Source organism: Pleuronectes platessa, chromosome 11 (genome assembly GCF_947347685.1).
Source record: "Pleuronectes platessa chromosome 11, fPlePla1.1, whole genome shotgun sequence".
Lineage (NCBI taxonomy): Eukaryota > Metazoa > Chordata > Actinopteri > Pleuronectiformes > Pleuronectidae > Pleuronectes > Pleuronectes platessa.
Window position 1 is genome coordinate 9,247,891 of NC_070636.1, and position 20,399 is coordinate 9,268,289.

At 42.0% G+C, this 20,399-nt stretch overlaps 1 protein-coding gene across 1 annotated transcript; it reads left to right on the forward strand.

Moving 5' to 3' along the window:
• Nucleotides 1–1,919: 1,919 nt before the first annotated feature.
• kcnk10b (potassium channel, subfamily K, member 10b) lies at nucleotides 1,920–19,693 on the forward strand. The gene is made up of 7 exons (XM_053434493.1): nucleotides 1,920–1,974; nucleotides 5,681–6,096; nucleotides 14,234–14,351; nucleotides 15,796–15,956; nucleotides 16,456–16,648; nucleotides 16,757–16,899; nucleotides 17,774–19,693. The coding sequence occupies exons 1-7, from the start codon at nucleotides 1,920–1,922 to the stop codon at nucleotides 18,455–18,457; spliced, it is 1,770 nt and encodes a 589-aa protein (XP_053290468.1). The 3' UTR covers nucleotides 18,458–19,693.
• The last annotated feature ends 706 nt before the right edge of the window (nucleotides 19,694–20,399 follow it).

Here is a 20,399-nt window from a genome sequence, read left to right on the forward strand (position 1 = left end):
GTTGTAAATGAGTCATTTACAACATGGCAGCGGGTAAAACTGACCAAAGAGGATCAGATTGAACTGAGTGTAGCTCATGAGAACATTCTGTCAGCAGCATATGGTTGTTTTGCCAGTTTCCTTGTATTGTTTGATGGACCTTTTAACCCCTTGCGTCATTTACCCACAAAGGATTGTGAATGACTTAATTTAGTAGTGTGACAGGCAAAGTCGGGAATATGGAGTTTTTAAACAGCATCATCAGTCTTAAAAAACACACACAGGTCACATTAAATTTTGCGCCGCTTGATTTGATATCAGTTCAACAAACACAGGAGCAAACAATGAAAAGGCTTTATCAATGCAACGAATACAAATGTTACTTTGCTACAGATACCAAAATGTCCATAATTTTCAATTTGGATAAGTTCAGAAACATGAATGCAGATTTGATTTAATGTAAGTCCTGAGGTTAATGCTTGAACTTAACGTGGCCTCAAGATTTCACAGTTTTTAAAGCAATGGTTTTAAAGTCGCAACAGTCTCTGCGTTGTACTTTACACGTCTCAGTGACCTGAATTTTGAATGAAGTAATTCATGTTAATCCTTGTGCTACACGTGTGTTTAAAAGTGTCTAAAAATATCTATTCAACCAGTTTCATTCATGACGTATTTTGTTATTATTTTGTTATGAATACTGATATAAATATAAACACGTTCAAATGCATTAAATTTAGTTTCTCCATTAGAGACAAAAATTTGATAAGGCATAAGCAGATCATGTCTAACATCAAGATTTTTAAGGTATATTATAAAATAAATATATTATTTGAAATGATTAGCTCATTGGGTCACAATTAACATCCAATTGAAATGAAGGAAATCCAAAACCTGCCTATAGGGTATAGGAAGACAAAATTATTAAGCAAATTTAAATAATGCATGGGCACAACCTGTAAAAAACAAAGAGTATTGTCCTTAAAATGTTTAGTAAGCTGCAAACTTGACACATTTAGGCTTTGGAACGTTTTTGGCCCAGCAAATTAAACCGTATCCATTCTTTTATATTTGCTGAATTAATTCACTTTGTCTTGTTATTGCCCCTGAATGTTCAGCATCTGACTGGGTTCAGGATTTAAAAGGGGGGGGGGGGGGGGGGGGGCTTTAGCTCTCTCACTCATAAAATATGCACTGTTTCCCATACGTGGGTGATGTCATGCTCTAAGTCTGCCTCTGATTTGGGGTACCACATCTGCTCCATCCCGCCCCGCACCATGTGCTCATTCGCCGGCTGCCAAACGATGAGAGGATAAACCGCAGGCCTGCTGCTGGAGGGAAAAGGCGAAAGAGTGAGTATCCATTAACCGATTTTACAAACAAATCTGAAGGGATGCGGATGTACTTCAGCTCATTACAGTGTGAAAAAAAAAAGCAGGTGGGGTGATGTGCACTGGGAATGAAAAGGGAGGAGAGCATCCACCCATCCTCCTCGTTGTTCTTGCTGCCGGCGTAAATCGCGTGCGTAAAGTTGCCGGTTTGGAGGCGGTCCGGCGGTGTTTTCGGACCGGACCACTGGCCACTGTCCACTGGTGTGCGTGAGGATGAGAAAGGACGTGGTCTGGTCCTCGGTGATTTGCGACAGCTCAGAGAAAAGGGACTCACAAGTAGCTCAGTGTGCCAGACGATCACCAAGCGTCCAAACGAGGCGGAGGAGGACACAAAAAGAGGAGGGGGCAGCAATAGAGCAGGAGCAGACAATGCGGCTCGGCGATGCGCTCGTTCCTCTGTACAATTTACAACCACATCCAAGTAAAGATGACATGAAGATGTGGGAGAGGCATTCTTCCTGATTTGCTTATTTTTATTTTATTTTTTTAAAATTTTTTTTACATTCTCACTGATCATCCTCTCGTGCGTTTTGGCTGAGGACAACAAGCGAGATGAAATTTCCAATAGAAAACCCGAGAAAACAAGTTAACTGGGACCCGGAAGAAGGTAAATACTGTTTTCTTAATGTCTCATAACTTGATTGTAGAAGCCTGAACATCAGCAGCATATAATAGGAAAACAGGAGGCACAACAAATCGCATCGGGCTTTCACTATTCGCCATTTCTAAACAGTTTATTTATCCTTTATTTACTTAATTGTTATCGTGCAGTTGTTGTAATACTCATGTGGTGCAAAAAGGACCTATAACACAAAAGAAATGGGATTATTTTCTTTCTCCTCTCCATCCTTCGTGCGTTCATCTGTGTGAAGCAGCGCTGTGGGGAGTCGAGCCTCAGCTGCGTCAAGGTGCCAAGAAAAGGGCTTACCGGGAAAAGTTTCAAAATAAAAACTATGTTCCCTTGAAAGTAGGATCATATCTACATAATATATTATCTGCAACAAATCTTTATGCAGCTACACCAGAAAAACGTTATTTTCAGAGATGCAGTCCTCCTAAATTATTAAAGACAAGAGTTATCTCTGCCTAAACTAATACTGGTATTTTCTAGAAATTAAGAAAGGATTTTGCTTGGTCTTCTTTGTCTATTAAACCAAAATGTTATGATTTGAGATATAACCTCCATGTAGACTCAAACACACAGTTACTTAAAAAACAAATTTCCTTTTGTAAATGTTGTATTTCTACTTTTATTTTTTTAACCGGAAGTCTTGGCTCTTCGTGTGTTATTCCAACCGGCTTGACGCATGAGTTTGAGGCTCAGCTGTGAGTTACACGCCTGCAACCTGTCCTGTGCCTCAGGGACCAACTGGGCTAAGAGCCCGAACCGAGCCAGTCGATTTACTAGGACTGGAGTCAGTTTGTATTTCTGTTCATCAGGGAGTGGATCATTCTTTTGAACCATCATATTTGAGGCTTAACTGTTGAAAAGCTGAATATTTGTTGTCCCACCACAACTGTGTCTGACTGACCTGTGTGGCAAATGGCAGCTGAAACATTTCTCATATTTTGCCTCACTTTTTTCTGTGTCATCTCTTTCATTGACCCTGAGTCGAACATTGTCTCTGCTTTGTCCGGGAATGTTAAAAGCAGAGAGTGAGAGAGAGATGGAGAGTATCAAATAGTAGCAGATAAAAACCACTGCTTTCCACTCAGGACCTTATTTAATTAGCAAAAATCAATATGAGGCAGCGTCAGTGGTTTGAAAAGCATTTTAGATTAATGCCATGCAGCCTCAGCAATGTGAAACCACATTATGCTCATCACAGTTTTCATTCTGCCTGTATGGTTTGAAATGGACTTGTATTATTTTATTATAACTGTTATGATCACTTAAAAACACGAGAGCTTTCTGAACTCCGTCCTGCTGCATAGAGCAAACTAACTACATTTCACTCAGGTTATAAGTTTATATTCTTTTATTAGAACTGTTTTGATAACTTTAATGTATGAGATAAAGTCTCAGCTGCCTCTGTCCTGCTGCTGAGAGCTGATTTACACTCACTCATACAGAAGGAGATAAAAAACAATTGCTGTCTTTGTATAATACAACTATGGATTTGGTCCAAATTCTGCATTGGATCTATGGGTGTATTTCCCACTGCATCCATCACAATGACCGCACCGGGCTCGTCACCGGAGATTAATGTGGGGTCACACTCTTTTTTGCTGCTTCACCTCTAAGTCTTGATTTTCTAATTCATCACGTGTTCTAAAAATAGCCCAGCCGCCGCCCTTAAAGGGCATAGGCTGTAAATTGAAAGTGGCAGCTTTGCGCCTTCCCAAGCTTTTGACATTACTTTGCTGTTATTGATTCACTCATGATACAGGGATTTACTAACAAGATGCATAGCTGCTGGACCAGAAAATGAGACACTTCCAGGACGTCCTTGACTCATCATGCGTGTGTTTCTGGACCTGTGTGTGTATGTGTGTGTGTGTGTGTATGTTGAATATATAAGTGAAACTATCCCGTTAAGGAGAAGTGTGCCTCTCTTAAACTAATCTATTTCATATTCCTATCTTTAAGAGTTGCATCATTGTGGACAGGAGGCTCCGCCCGTGACTATAGAGCACTCCAGGCCATGGGGGTCGCGGGGGTGAAGGCCGCAGCTCTGAGTAGCTTATAAAGTGCATCGTATACATTAGAGGAATCTACATTTGGCCGCTTCCGAGGCGCTGCTTGCTTCATGGTTGACTTGCTGCAGCACATATGCATTCATTATAAAACCCACCCGGGAGCCAATAACTGAAAGTGGCACTTACCCTTCTCTTATAGTTGATTGGAAAATTTTTATCTTGATCCTCAGCAGAAAATAATCCGTTTTCACCCGTACCCGACATCAGTGTAAGGGTCTGGCTGCAAGGGGTGCTGTGTTTTTCATCCCTGGCCATTTGTAAGCAAGATTACACAAAAACTGCTGTATGGATTTACATGAAACTTACTGGACGGATGAAGTATGGGTCAGGGAAGAAACTTTTTTTTATTGATATTTTCAGATTCAGATCAGGTCCATCCAGGAATTACCCACGTAATTTTTTTTTCATCGATCTCCAAGGGGTTAATTCATGGTCAGTGATGTAGAAATCCGGCATATTGCTGGCCTGGCTTATGTTAGTGAGTACAATTTGGTGCAGTTTGATTAAAATGAATGGGACTGTTTGGCCTTGGCAGAGGTAAGTACTCTTGAGTGCCATTATATGTTATATATTGTATATCAATGCAACCTTCAGACACTGGAATTAATTAACGGCCTGATTTCTGGAGGTCTTTAAAGGTTTTGCATACATTACATTAAATTAATATATCATTTATGCATAACTACATAAAGCAGCAGTTGTGGTCTTCATTTCACAGGTCTAAAGGTTTTTATGTGTGGAACCCAATGCAGTTTCTCAGGCAGGAAAACTCTTGAAGCTAAACAGACGGTTTTCAGGCTTCGACACAGCTGTACACCAGATTCTTTACTTTCGGTGTCGGCTTTGCAAAGAGTCCTTATTATCCCACAATAACAACAAGGAAATTGGGTTTAAATGAATCATACTGGATGTTTTTTTTAATATTTTAATACCTGTAATGAGCTTATGTTTATGTTAAAGAGAGTGTCAATAAAACTTAAAGGTGCGAGACAATACAGCAATTTAACTTCCATTTTCTTTTCTTATTATTTGAACGGATGGGTTATCACAGACAAGGACAAAGGACAAACACATCAAGATAGGAAAAATATCCAAATGCTTCTCAGAATACTTTTTCTCATCTTTTCAACGTGAAGGCACATTTTTATTGTCCAATCTATAACAGAGTCAATACCTTGAGCCAACCATTAGAAGGGTCTGTTCACTTGTCTTTAATCATCAGAACAAATTTCACCAAAAAATAAAATGATTAAACCTACTGTCCTGATCCTATAAAAACATGATTGGTATGCAATAGAGAGCACACTATTCCCTTGGCCTTCATCAGGATCTATTAATTATTCCCTGGACATTGATGAAATTGTCAAAAAAAACTGTGTATGTCACAATGTCAAAGAGATTGAAATATGTTCCTGGATCTACCCATTTTGTTCGGATCCTCACCAAAAGTTATTGTGTTCTTCATTGGCAAATGTCCCATCCTCCCACCAAGTTTCATGAAAGTCGGTTCAGTGGTTCTTGCCCAGTCCTGACAAGTAAAAACACAACCTCCCTGGTGGAGGTAACGTAACATGTATTAATCCAGTCATGTTCCTCTCCTCACTCTTTCCTAGTGGCGGTCCAAACCAACTTGGTCCCCCCCAAAAAGGTCCAGCCTGGCATGGTGAAGTCCACTCTAGTCCAGGCCAGTGTGGCCACCATGCAGAATCCAATGGGCTGCGACCCAAAGACCAACGGCCACTGTCCACTGCCGCGTCTGTCCATCTCATCGCGCTCCGCCAGCGTGGTGGCCAGCATGGATGCCAGCTGCGACGGCACGGCCGCAGCCCTCCACTCAGTGATGAAGTGGAAGACGGTTCTGGCAGTGTTCATCGTGGTCGTTCTCTACCTGGTGTGCGGCGGCCTGGCCTTCAAGGCGCTGGAGATGCCGTTTGAGAGACACCAGAAGACGAGCATCACCCTGGAGAAGGCTTCGTTCCTGCGGAGACACTCCTGTGTTGCTCCTCACGAGCTGGAGTCCATCATCAAGGTGGGTGCTTGAAGGCTTTAGGGAATGTTAGACATGCTGAGCTGCAGAGTCATTCTCCTGTTTTGTCCTTTCAGCTGCCCACAGCCTTGGATCAGTACTTTGCATCCATTGCATCGATTAATGACCAACAGATTAGTTTGTAAGGAGATGGGAAGATAACTGAAAATGAACTGAACCACGATACTGAGTGTCACTGAGTCTGATTGGTGGATAAGACGAAGTCACAGGACTGACCTTTACAGTAGCAGCTTTATAGATGGTAATTGCTATCGGGGGTAATTGGGGGTTCTCAGGGTAATTAATTCCGGCTTCATTAGCTAATCACATGAGCTTGAAAAGCTTGGATGCAGCTTCCTTTCATGTTCAGACCGTCCTTCAGCAAATGATGACTTCAATCACACAACGTGCATGTGACGCATGTTGATCTATACGTCAAGGGTCATTGTGATTCTAATAATCATCCATTTTAACACTCACTATGCTTAAATGGCTGCAAATTTTCTAATTTAAACCTGATTTTGACAATAGTCTGAATAAGACACTATCATGCAAACATAATTTTCTGATTACTGTAACCTGAATTAGGTCATACTCGGAATAAGCAACAAGACATCTGGAGTAATCTGATTTTAGATGAATTATGTAGATATGTTTATTGACATTTCCGGCACTGCTTGACTTCATGTTGCCTTCATTCTATTCTGGTATATGTAACTATTTGAATTGGTGTACTTAGCACCTGCACATATTTGCTGGGGCGGTGCTGCAGCAAGAAGGTTGTCGGGTCAAATCCCAGTTGTATGTATGAGTTTGTATGTTCTCCACGTGTTTTGTGTGGGTTTTTTCTTCACGCACTCCACCTTCCTCCCACAGGCCAAAGACACACAGACTTGTGTTATTTGGAGACTCTGAGGTGTGAATGTGAGTGTGAGTAGTTGTTTACGTCTGCAATTCGCTTGCGAGCTGTTCAGGGTGAACCCCGCCTCTCGCCCCAATGTTCTGGGATCGGCTCCAGCTCCCTGCGCGACCCTCAGAAGGATAACTGGTACAGATAAAGGATGGATTGATATGTATGCAGGTGGATTGGTTGAATTAGCACTTGCACTGCTGATTAATATGCATTTTTATTGAATTTACATGAGGTTTTTTTTACGCAGTGCTAATGGCTCGATAAAAGGATTATGCAGGCACTAAAGCAGCAGCAGCAGCTACACCCCCGACTCTCTGCCCCCTGATTGGGTAAATGTCACAGGCAGGTCCATCCTTTAGCAGGAGGTACACTGATACCTTCAGGGTGACGACAGGGACGCTCGTAATTCTCAGTGACACTTTGCGTCTGCTGATTAATATAGCGTAGTATAGGGTAAATGCTCCTACATGCGGTTTAATGGTACAGAACAGCAACAGTTACATGCAGAGAAAAGGGAGAATAGCTGTGTGCATGTAGCATGTTCATCCTCAGAAACTAGAGTCTGTCAATGTGACCTCTGCACTCAGTTCCCTAGAAAGAAGAACCACGAATTGATTTTGCTGCAGCTTCACTTCATGTGCAAACCAACCGTAGTAAACAAGACCTACATGTTTTTGTTAAAATAGAAACAGCGCCTCGTAGCATCAATAATATGTGCACGACTCTCCAGAGTGACACCCACACATCTTGAACAAGGAAAGTAGCTCGCAGCCACAACAGCACAGTTTGTTGTGTAGGAAAAAATTTCAGCCAAAATTTTCAAAATCTTTCAGGGTTTGATTTAAAAAATGTATTTATTAAAACTGAATGACCATCTGCTGCTTAGTACTCGAATAATAAAACTTCATCAAAGTCCGTCTGACCACAAAACGAGCCATGCCATGATGTCATCAGGATTTATAACACAGAGGTTGACACAAGCTGGAAAGATATTCATCACATCATCGACTTAACTGTGAATTTTACAGTCTCTTTTTATGGCATCAGCTGCTTTACAACACAGAGCATGACGATGCTTCACCCTGCTCTCCGATATTACACCCCAGAATTATGGGTCAAGATTTAAGGTCACCGCTTCCAGCTGACACAGGCAGCTGGATGCGGGATTGCAAAATGATTTGAGATGTGTCGGCGTACAGCGAGTGGAACGTTTGATTTGTGAGGCGGTAAGGTGATGGAAAAACGCGGGACTAAGATCAGTCAAACTCTGACCTCTCTGTGGATGTGAGCTGTTGTCCTCAGCAGAGTCAGGGCCAATCCGAGCACATGGTGTGTTGCAAAAGGATAAATTCAGGACACTGGGAAAGAAGCTCACCTTCTGAAGGGATGCTCTTAATAAATCATGGCTGTGTTTTGGGCACAACACGCAGTAAAACAATCAGAGTGACGTCTCCCGTTCGCTTTAAAAGCCTGGTCCCCTTGGATTGCTGTTAAAAGCTGCTCATACTTGAGAGCAGAACAGCCGAACAACACTGAAATAAGAGTGAAATTCTGCGCATGCAACTGACTTCAGACAAGGATATTTTTTTCGGTCAAAGGGTGAAATCAATTTCTGCTGCCTAAAGATAGCAACGCTCCAGCAACGCGCCTCGTTTTGAGACCAACACTCCCACGGGTTGCAAGATGGATGCAAGTGCATTTTTCTATTGAAACAGCGTCGGTGGGAGAGTTTGTAAGAAATGTCAAATGTGAAATCCATTTTACGAACAGAACGTTTCACATAAATCACATGGAAATACAATAATGCAAATATCCCAAAGCAACACTGTGAATAATTTAGATTTGTAGCGTAGTCATAGCTTGTGATACAGATGACAAGTGGGCAAAAATAACCTTTTTTGGAATAGGTACCCTGTCATGTTTTTTTTTTAGATTAGTAAAAGAAATATTGTCTCCATCGCTAAGGCATGAAATAACCCTAAAGAAGGAGGCAACCACATGGCACTGGGTGTGCTCCACTTTCCGCTAGAATGGTTCCATTTGATGTTAGTGTCTTAAACACTGGTGAATATTGGACTGCCTGACTATCTCCCCCCCTCCCTTCTCCACACCCACCTCTGTTCATTTTTTTCTCGAAAAAATCCTTCTTCTTCTTCTTCTTCTTCCCTCGCAGTCCATAACCTCTGAGCCACTCTCGTGTTAAAACAAAAAGAAAAAAGAAAAAATCAATGCCAACATTTCCTGAGGAGACGTGTGGAAATAAAAACCTTTACTGTGCTGTGACTGGGGTCTGGAGGGAATCAATTATTCATTGCACAGGCCAGCAGTCACAGACCTCCTGCTGCCCAAAGCAGTGCCATGTTAGCAGCAGCAGCCAAATCACAGACGACACTGCTGACAAATAAACTGATTCAGATACATGAAATGTTTTCAAAGAATTGTTCAGTCAGATATTTGGTTTTATGTGATGTGGCGGTTGGTGCACAGTTAATTCAGATTCACTGCCAGTAGACTGTGAATCTATTTTCAGACATGAATTCCTTTTATAAAATTATGGTTCGGACTTTTATCGTTTGACGTTTGTCTTTGAGATGTGAAACTTTCTGGAACATTTGGACAAGGAAAGTCATCTGGACAGGACATCACATTTTGGATCTCATTGTTTTTCCAGTACGACATATTCATCTGCATTCATCATTTGTACGGCACCTCTTTTTTTGCACTTTTCATCACGTGTTAAACGTCAACAACACGCCTACTATGAAAAGGTTCCGGGTAAAATGTCCACATCCACTCGGTTATTTGCGTTCTCACTTGCAACCCCTCTGGAAAGTTTCAGGAAAATATCTGGACTTCAGTGCGTGAAGGTGCCTTTAGTAAGCTTAGTATTAAGTCATGTTTTCGTGTGTTTATGTTGAGCTCGTGGATACTGGCGGTAGCTGGATATTTGACAGCTAAGAGAGTGACTTCTCATCTAAATCTTTCTTTAACTCGGAGGACGGGATATTGATTTATCACTCTGCTCAGTTATGATGGTCCTTCAACCCTGAGTGTCACAAAATGAATCAGCATCAAGTCATATGAGACTTGCCGTCTGTAGAGAAGTCCTGCAGGACGTGCTCCATCACAGAGTCTTCTCCTCCAACAGGTTCTGTTATCGGCCTGTCACTCACACAGCGGGCCTCGTGGTGACACAGCACCGGTGACTCACTGTTGTCAAACTGTTCGGCGGAGGAGTCGGAAAAAAAAATTGCAACGTTGGAAAGCATGTGTGTGTTTGTAAGAGTGTGTGTGTTTATGAGAGCGAGATGGATGGAGATGATGAGAGCGACAGCAGGCACTTGTCTGGGTTTTGCGTGCGTTGACTCGACGTGTGGGTCCGTGCACGTTTCGGTTGACCTCCTCGTGTCTGCTCCAGTGTCTGTGCTGTCCACCTACCCACTGTGCGCCCACTAATGCAGCAGACCTAATTGGTTTTTCCCTGAGCTGCTGCAGTGACTCACGCTGTGGCCCAATGTGAAGCCTCGCTGTTATTGACACCAGCCGACCCTCATTTATTTATGAGTCACTTATCTGCCAATAAACCTTTACACACACTGAGTTACCTGCAGTCAAACTGCGTCAGCACACGCAAATAAACCTCTCATGTAACTAACTCAGACACTTTACATAAATTGTCAAATTCATACCTCTGACGGTTTCTATCAAAACTCATTGTTATTGTCTTTGTAAAAGGAGAATTTATGGCAGAGCTGTTGATGCTGTTGAGTGTGACTCATTAGATTACGACACTGCTGGGAGCCATTTTGGTGCATAATGAGTATTTTTACTTACTAGGCACTTCACACTGCCTAGTAAGTAACATATCTGCTGGACAGACAGACAGATAGATAGATAGATAGATAGATAGATAGATAGATAGATAGATAGATAGATAGATAGATAGATAGATAGATAGATAGATAGATAGATAGATAGACAGACAGACAGATAGAGAGATACTTTATTGCTCCCAAGGGACAAAGAGCCTTTCACCTGTTTATTTAAAGTTCGGTGAAGCTCGACTAGGAACGTAGAATCCCTCACTGGAGAATCAGTTGTCGTGAATTCCCTTATGTCGTTGCTAATGTCATTAATACTCCCAGCCGCCACAGCTATATTAGTTATTTTTTTTAAATCTATTAAGATTCAACCTAATGCATGTCCACATCGCACACCACTTCCTTGGGCCATTAACAGCACAGATGCACAAGTGAAGGCGATATGATGGATGCTTCTTGAGAAATGCGTCAAGGGAGAATTTATAGCAGAGCTGTTGCACTGGGTTGCATTTTAATTTTACAGGTGTACCTCTCAAAATGGTCATTCAGGGTGACATATAATAATGTGACACTGCTGGGAGCCATTTTGGTGCATAATGAGTTTTTTTTTAAAGTCCTTCAACACATAACTTACTTGTAAATGAGCGTTTTCCCCCTTGTTTAACCCAGCTCATCACTTTGTTCTCGTCACGCGGCTCTGATGAATTGTTGCAGGGCCTGGCACAGTAACACAGGGTGAGTGTGAAGGAGAGAGAGAGAGCGAGGCACCGTGCTGGCTGGATCAGTGCCGTCACCTGCTGCGGGGGTAGAGAGCCACACTGAGAGGATAAAGATCTGCTCATGGGGTTTGCTCACTCTCTAATGATGCAGCAGTGGAGAATATGAAAACACATTAGCAGAAGAGCCCGACACGATCTCTGCATGGTGACTGGGCGTCTGTGCACAGCAAGCTGCCAAAAAAATAAATAAAGAAAAGAGCATGATGTGTGAAAGAAAAACACCATTTGTCCCACTCGTTAATAGGCGGCAACACAAATCAAAGTTGTCAAGCTTCAGAAAGTGCCCGTGCCAAAGGAAGATTTTCCACATCTTTAATGCAGCGTGAACTTGGCTGTGGAACGGACCAGAGACAAAAATAGAACTCCCCATAAAATATTCAGATACATTGTGGGGCTATTTATAGCCCTCCCCTGACTCCATAATTAGGTTATTTGGAGTTAATTATATAATTAGCACTTTGATTTTTTTTCCTATAAAGAAGCTGCGTCTGCTAAAACCTTTGAAATAACATTAGTGCAATTGAATAATTTCAGATACAAAAATCAATCGTATTAAGGGGGAGTGTGCTGGTGGGGCTGAGGTAGTCACAGGCATGCTTACAAGAGGGAACCTGCAGCAGAGTGTTTTAAAGTGGTCCTCGGCTTTGAAATCTATGTCACCAGAGTGGATACATATTTTATTAAGTGGACGTGCATCTCACCGACAGATTGCTCGGGAGGTTTGGGGGGTTGCACCGAATGAAGAGGCCGACGACGTCCCATAAGGAGTGTCGAACACATTGCTTATAAAAGAAATCCCTCAGCATGGCTCCTCATGTCAGCAGAAACATTGTTTATCTGAGCCCGTAAGCTAGATTCAAACTGTACATTTCCGCAGAGATAAGAGAGGAAATGATTGCCTCATAAAGTGCCAACAAGCCGGGAGTGTAGACAGAGAGGAAGATAGTAGATTAACATTTCATGTCGACATAATGGAGCACGCAAGCAGATGAATGAGAATAAAGATTCAGTGAACGCGGAGCATTATGTGACTTCTTAATGTTTTACAAACACCAGACATGTCGGGAGTAAAAGAGGAGCTGAGGGGCTGCAGAGAAAGGAAAGAGTGGAGGTCCTCCTGCTGCATGTGAAAGTCGATTGTTGATTTAGTCGGTGTGAACTGTAAAAACATGCACATTTGGTGGAGAAGGAAAAAAGAGCTGCAAGTGGAAAGCTAGAGACACTGAATAAATTAAGAAGCGTGATATTTGTCTGAGTATGTATTTCCATAGTTTTCATATACTGACATTATAATCATTGATAGAAAAGGAAAAGAGATACTGAAGAGATTTTCAGTTGATTTCTTTTAGGATGTTTCGCTAATACGCTAGGACAGTGCTTCACGACTTGGGACAAATTATTTTTAATATTTCATTTCATAATAGACATTTTATTTCATGCCAATTTTTCATGAAATAATGTTTGTGTGAATACTTACTGTATATCCACAGATATGGTCAAATATAGAGTTTTCATACTGACATTATAATTATTGTTTTCAATATATATATACCTATATATATATATATAAGAAAAAGGGACTTGTATTATTTCAATGATTACAGAAAAACTACTGGGTGGATTTTCACGAAACCTTTTTTCACTTTCTTTAACATTGTGAGAAAAAGGAGTTTTTCACAATTTTTCCATCTGAAGAATTCATGGATCTTGAAGAAAAAAAGATAAATTTAGTGAAATAATATGTTTGAGTTTGTGAAATCTTGTCTGAATTGAAGGGGGGGGGGGGGGGGGGGGTCTGGCCCTGGCTGAAGTATGTGTGCTACTGAGTGCCATTCAAGTTTTCAATAAATTTTACTTTACGACTCAATTAAAGCACAGAGTACCTTCCCTGAATGCTGCTTTCATGCATTCATGTGCATAGCAATGCTTGTTTAGTTAACATCTTATTACAGATTGAATTGAATGATTGATTTGAATAATCCATTCTAATTATGTAAGACAATATGATCATATTATTATGGTACACTTTCATTTTAAAGTGCGATGATATAGAAATGATTGGATTTACTGTAACTCCAGCTTCTCAGCTCCACTTCCTGTTATAACAGTGTCATGACACATGATTAAATTCTCCATCTGTCTTTAATGCCCCTCCCCCTGCGTCTCAACACACCTCCTCTCCTCCTCTACTTCCTGTCCCCTCTTTTATCAGGCGATAGCCTCGCAGGTCGATCCAGAGATAGACACGTTCCATCTAACCTCAGGCGCCTCAAGTGTTACACAATCAGCGGCACATTTGCAAACACACGCAAGAGACACATGTACACAGGACAAACATAAACATTGGCAGGAGGTTGGTTAACGTGCTCACTCTCGTCACGCCATCAGGACTTTTATACCATAGAGTCAGAGCAGGCACGTTGTGTGTTTGTTGTGTTGCCATCAGCTGAGCCGACATGCAACCATGACCCTGAATTCCCCTATTTAGGACAATCTAATGGGTTAGGTGCTCGTTTCACTGATTTTCCATTATTTCTGCTATTTACACACTTTGCTTCTAAGGATACAATCTTATATACCAGGTTCAAATACCTATAATTATTATTAATGACATGTTCTCTTTGCAGCATGCCATAGATGCAGTGAGTGCAGGAGTGAGTCCCATCGGAGACACATCTTATAATTCCAGTTACTGGGACATGGGCAGTGCCTTCTTCTTTGCTGGAACTGTCATCACAACCATAGGTGAGTTTTAAATTAGCTCTAATACCAGTTAAATGTGATGTTGTTCAGAGTCAGTGCAAATTACATTTAATGAATTTACATAAATGCTGATGTATCCACACTCTTTAGCCACGTTACTTTTAGCTTCTGATTTACACTTTGCGATAAGGAACTTGGTGGTATGACATATTTTTAATAGCAATGATCCATAATAAATACTCAATATCCTTTTATTGAGAATTTTTAATTAAAAAGTCTATTTCTATTCTGTAATAATATTGTTTTGCTTAATTATAATTTTATTTCATGGAATGAGAAAACGCAATATTACACAATTTCTTGAGATTTCTTTTTAGTTTTGTCTAAAACTGTTTCATCTAACAAAACACGAGACAATATATACAAGACACGTATGAATTAATAATGTTTTCAAAGGTATTGAAGCATTTAGAGATGAGGATTTGTCCCTTCAGTTTGTTAGAGGTGTTATCTCAGGTGTAAATCTATGATGTGTGATGTTTCGTTCTTACCGTTGCTCTCAGGTGAGTTGAACAAATCCCTGTTCCCCACATAAGGTGAAGTTTAATGATGCAAAGCAGAAACACTCTGGGATTTAACAACCGATCAACAACATCATCAAGGATTCTTACGAAACAGGCCCCACTGGCACAGAGGATACTATCGAGATATTTGTGCTCTTTTTCCTCTTAAATTTTGATCTTCCTTTTACATTATTCACAATATATAATTGATCAAAGCTCCTTCTCTGTAGACACCTGTAAGCTTTGATCAAATGTGATCATTTACAATAAATGTGCATTAGTTCCATTCCTGAGCCAGTTTTTGAACATCAGAGCTTAGGCATCAAAGTTTCAGTTCTGTCCAGCAGCTGCACAGACTGTACCTTCACTGAAATCACTGGAGGAACTCACTGTTATTTTGGTCTAGTGCAGAGGTTTCAGTACCTCATGTACCGCTGAGCTTTGGCTTCAGTGGATTCATTTATTTCACAGCCCGGATAAAGAACGACCAAGAACGAAAACGAAGACATCCAGCCTAAAGCAAATATTCTCAAGTGAATAGCTGCGACATGTGTTTGGGCCAAGAACAGTTTATGCTCTGCTCCCTGTCTCCTGGGCTCCGTCACTGTAACTCTGTCATTGCAGAGCCATAATTAATGTAATTTTTAACCTAATTATTGTCTCTCTTGGAGGTTATTTACCTCAGACCCGTGCTCCGAGAGCTGAAAGGTATTGCATAAGCGCTTCAATTGATTATGTTGCATAAGAAAGTCTTGATTGTCTTCTTTTGCGTCTCACCATACTAAATATACCCCCCCCCCCCTGTGCCACCATCCGCACCACATCCCCTCGGCCTTGTTTCACATCCTGGTTTCACCTCCTTATATTTTCAGGTTTCCTTTCCTAATTCCTCCTCTTTGTCCTCTTCTTCATCCACTCTACAGGTTATGGAAACATAGCTCCGAGCACGGAAGGAGGGAAAATCTTCTGCATTCTTTATGCCATATTTGGCATTCCCCTGTTTGGCTTCTTGTTGGCGGGGATCGGGGACCAGCTCGGGACCATCTTTGTGAAAAGCATCTTGAGAGTGGAGCGGCTATTCAGGGTGAGTTTACAAGTATCACAGTGTGATGTATCACAGAGTGATCACAGAACCCAGAGGCTGCACCACCGCTGCTGCACAAAGAGCTGTTCACCTGTTTATTCAAAGTGCAGTGGAGCTCGAACTGGATAATCAGTTGTTGTTGTTGTCGTGAACTCGTTGTTGTCGTGATCAACAACTTTACTTTGGTTGAAATGCCTGAGCCACTAAAGAGCGCTAGTCACCTGTTTAATCTAAGTTTATTCATATTGAGCTTATCTCTTGTTTGATGAACTGTTCTTGAGATATGTATGCCATATACAGACTGAGCTTTTTCAAAGTGTAAAAGCCCAAAGTCCGAAACGATTGTTTGACCATATCTGTATCGATAGGTTTTATTAGACAATATAAGCTTTATTACACCATATTATATCATAAATTGCGTCATATAAGTATCACTCATTATTTTAACCTTCCCAGATTCATTCTAATTCTAGCTTGGACAATCTGTTATTCTTTTCAGCAAAAACACAAACAGATCAGTCAGACCAAGATCAGAGTGACCTCCACCATCCTCTTCATCCTGGCCGGCTGCATCGTCTTCGTCACTATCCCAGCTTTCTTCTTCAAACACGTCGAGGGCTGGACCACGCTGGATAGCATCTACTTTGTGGTGATCACTCTCACCACGATTGGAATAGGAGACTATGTGGCAGGTAGACAGATGTGGAGCAGACGATTGTTCTGTCATCACATGAAGATTTCATTCTTTCTAACTTGAGGGACTTTCCAATGACATTAATTCATCTTTTTCTCATCTCCAGGTGGAGACCGCAAGATCGACTACAAGCAGTGGTACAAGCCGCTGGTGTGGTTCTGGATCTTGGTGGGCTTGGCGTACTTTGCAGCTGTCCTCAGCATGATTGGAGACTGGCTTCGAGTGCTGTCCAAAAAGACCAAAGAGGAGGTGGGGCTCATTCGATTACACCTCTCAGTATTACATTAGAGAGGCAGAACGTAAAAGGTCACTCAGCTGATGCCTCTCCTGCTCCGCGTGGCTGCTCTCTCGATTTGCACATTAATTGCTGTGATTAACGGACGGCTATTGTTCTAGGTGTAGATGTTTCCCTGAGTCCAGTCAGGACACACAGAGAGCTATTGATCTGCTAGAGTGGCAAAGTGGTGTCGGGACTGAGGCTGTAGCTCAGTGTGGGGTTCGCCACTTTAGATGAGGTCCAAATGGAAAGTTGTATAAGAAAAGGACAAGGCAGGTGAGATTATTTTATTTTATTCTCACAGACCAGTGAGCCAAACAGCACTCGCTAACATGTTTCTTCAAGGCGATGCACATGGGCAGTGCCATGTCACATTTTTGGGGTCGATACTGATATAATGGAGTCAAAATCTTCAGAGACCGAAATAGATCTCCTTAACAAACCCAGGACAAAGAAACGTGAAGTGAATCTTGATATTTGACAGTTTTATCATAAATAACTAAAAAGACAAAGAAAACACAATAATACAACTATTGAATTATGATTATAAAGTTTAAAAAAAGGCACATTTCTGTGCCTTTTTTCTTTTTTTCCTTTTCTGCGGTGTAAACTATTTTCAGTTTAATTTGGGGTCAACAATACCTTGAAGGAGATTTAACACTGACAGTGGAAAGCCAAAGAAAGAATAGTGAGAGACTGACCAATCCATTGTTGGTTTTAGCTGTTTTTATGTGATTTGGTGACAATTAGAAAAATCCCCATCCTCATCCTGAAAACAGTGATAATGTTTTTGACTGTACCCAATATCCCATTTCTCATCTTCTCCCTATTTCTCTGTTGCCACAGGTCGGGGAGATTAAAGCTCATGCGGCTGAGTGGAAGGCAAATGTACGAGCCGAGTTCCGTGAAACGCGGCGGCGCCTGAGCGTTGAGATCCATGACAAGCTCCAGCGAGCCGCCACCATCCGCAGCATGGAGCGCCGTCAGCTCGGCCTGGAGCAGCGAGCGCTCTCTCTTGACATGCTGTCTCCGGAGAAGCGCGCCATGTTCGCCAGCCTGGACGCCGGCCGCTTCAAGACTTCATCCCAGGAGAGCATCGACACCAAGCTCAACAACCTGAGGCTGAAGGGGGCCTGTGAGCATTACGACCATCAGGGCAGCGGGCAGACACCGCAGACAGCGTCTTCCTCGGAGGAGAACCTCGTCAACCTACGCTTCGGCTCCCTCACCAAACTGGGAAGACGAAACAAGAGCCGGGAGCTTCGGAGCAACATCACCGAAGATGTTCGCCGGGCGAGCGTAGGCATAAACACTGGCAGTGCCATGCTGGGGGAGGAGAGGACGGAGGAGGAGGAGGAGGAAGACGGGGAGCCACATGAGGAAAACGGAGAGGGGAAAGAGGGAAACGTCAGCATGACAAACCTGTCGCACTACGTGATGGAGCGCGCCAAGCTGAATGAGTTCATACCAGCACAGGCCAAACACAGGGAGAACGACGAGGGGGGGAATGGACGAGCACTTCAGGTGTAGAGACGGAGAGCGTGAGGCAGAAACTCAGGCAGACTGAGAGATGTCAAGAAATGTGCCTTTCTGTTCCCCCATGCTTGGATTGGAACTGTTCCCAGGAGAAGTCAGTCGGCGTGCCATAGCCATGGGAAGAAAAACCCTGTTGCCAAAAAACGAATACCACTGAAAAGACGCTGTAGTTAAAATACCTCACTGCTTATTAACTGTACAACGGGCTGCTGGACGACTTGTCAGGACCTTCCCCAGACGTCGGGCAGCGGCCATCTGCTCACGTTGAAACCGGTTTTCTATCGATGTGGACAGGACACGCAGAAAGCTCGAGCCATGTCACCCGTCTTCAGGAACATTATAGTTCTCTGCTTTGTCATCTCGCGCCGTGGGAGCTATTTATAACTCGGCAGCCTGCTACGAAATAACAAATGGCGTGTGGGAGGTTGTGCTTCTGCCGGATCGAAAGACAATACGAGCATTTACCTCGCTGACAATTATTCCTGCGTGAAGTGTGTGAAAATGTAGCCTGAGGGTTTAAAACAACTACACAAAATACTCATCTGGCTAGTGCATGGCTCTTGAAACACAACCACAGCAGTTAATTGACAGCTGGAATGATGTTTCTTTCTTTTTTGTCGTGATAAAGTGACACAGCGCTGGAATTCACCCGTGAAAAGACACAGTTAATCACCCTTTGGCCACGAGATTGTCACATTGTTTTTATTATTTATTTTGTACATGACAAATGACAAATGAACGAATGTGATGCCTTTGATTTTGTACTCACCGCGCATGTCTGCATCTGTGTTTATTCCTTTTCATATCAGACGAACACTTGAGTTGTGTTTTCCCTCGAGCTGTAATATTTTTATTTTTCTGTTTTCTGAAACACGTCCTGTAACTCACTGACTATGACGTCTTTCACTTTTCTTACAAAAACAGGTACTGACACTGGAGCCCTAATTTTACAGAATTATCAAATGTATCACAGGCGTAAACACACACACACACACACACACACACACACACACACACACACACACACACACACACAGACACACACACACACACACACACACACACACACTGGTTGTACTTGTAACCTGTTTAGCATTATTCTTTCAATGACCATGACCTGTGACGAGCTTAGCGACTATTTGTTGTGTACAGTTTATTTTATGAACAGATCACATTAAATGTAGTGAGTGCCTTTTTCCAGATAATAAACATGACAAATGAAATTTTAAATGGTGGTAATTTTTGACTCAGCAGTGACGTGTATGTAAAGCCACAGCTGCTGCCTGGTGACGATGAAAGAGGACATATTTGTCGGAAGCACTTCATGAATAAGTTATTAAATGGAATAAGCTCATAGCTATTGAATAATTAATAACACACTTTTTTGGCAAAGACAGAGACTGTAGCCTCACCTTATTTAAACCCTTGTCATCCTCGACAAGAAGATGAGGATTGACCTTCTCAGCTGCCAGTTGCAACACTTGTGTATCTACACAGGGGCGGAGACAGGCTGGGTGTGTTTGTCGGTTTGACCCTGTGCCAGAGGCCGGCCCATACCTGGTTCTAGGCTTCATTATTGTGTTAACTGCCATATATTATAAATATGGGATAGGATATGAATTGGACACATTATTGGCCCCTCTGTGAAAATTGACCGGATTTAGAAAAATCTTGATCCTCCACTGGCTCCAAGTATCTGTTTAAATAAACATTTGGCTTGAACCGGCCTAACTCCAGCAGCTACATGGATTTCAGCCAATATTAAAGTCTTAATATATAAACCTATAGCCAGAAGCAATTTGCTGGAAGAACTGTTTATAGGTTTTGTTTTTAAAAATGAAAGAAGAAGAATGTTATTAATAATAGTTTGACAAACTAGTTTGAAACCTGCTCCTACAGGACACACGGAGGTTAAGACGACTTTTGCTTTTCAGGT

Bases quoted from the DNA above. Each gene is read 5' to 3' on its own strand.
- kcnk10b (XM_053434493.1), top strand. From the start codon at position 1,920: ATGAAATTTCCAATAGAAAACCCGAGAAAACAAGTTAACTGGGACCCG. The intron at 14,352-15,795 runs GTGAGTTTTAAA...TCCACTCTACAG, and splicing joins AACTGTCATCACAACCATAG to GTTATGGAAACATAGCTCCG. The intron at 15,957-16,455 runs GTGAGTTTACAA...TATTCTTTTCAG, and splicing joins GAGTGGAGCGGCTATTCAGG to CAAAAACACAAACAGATCAG.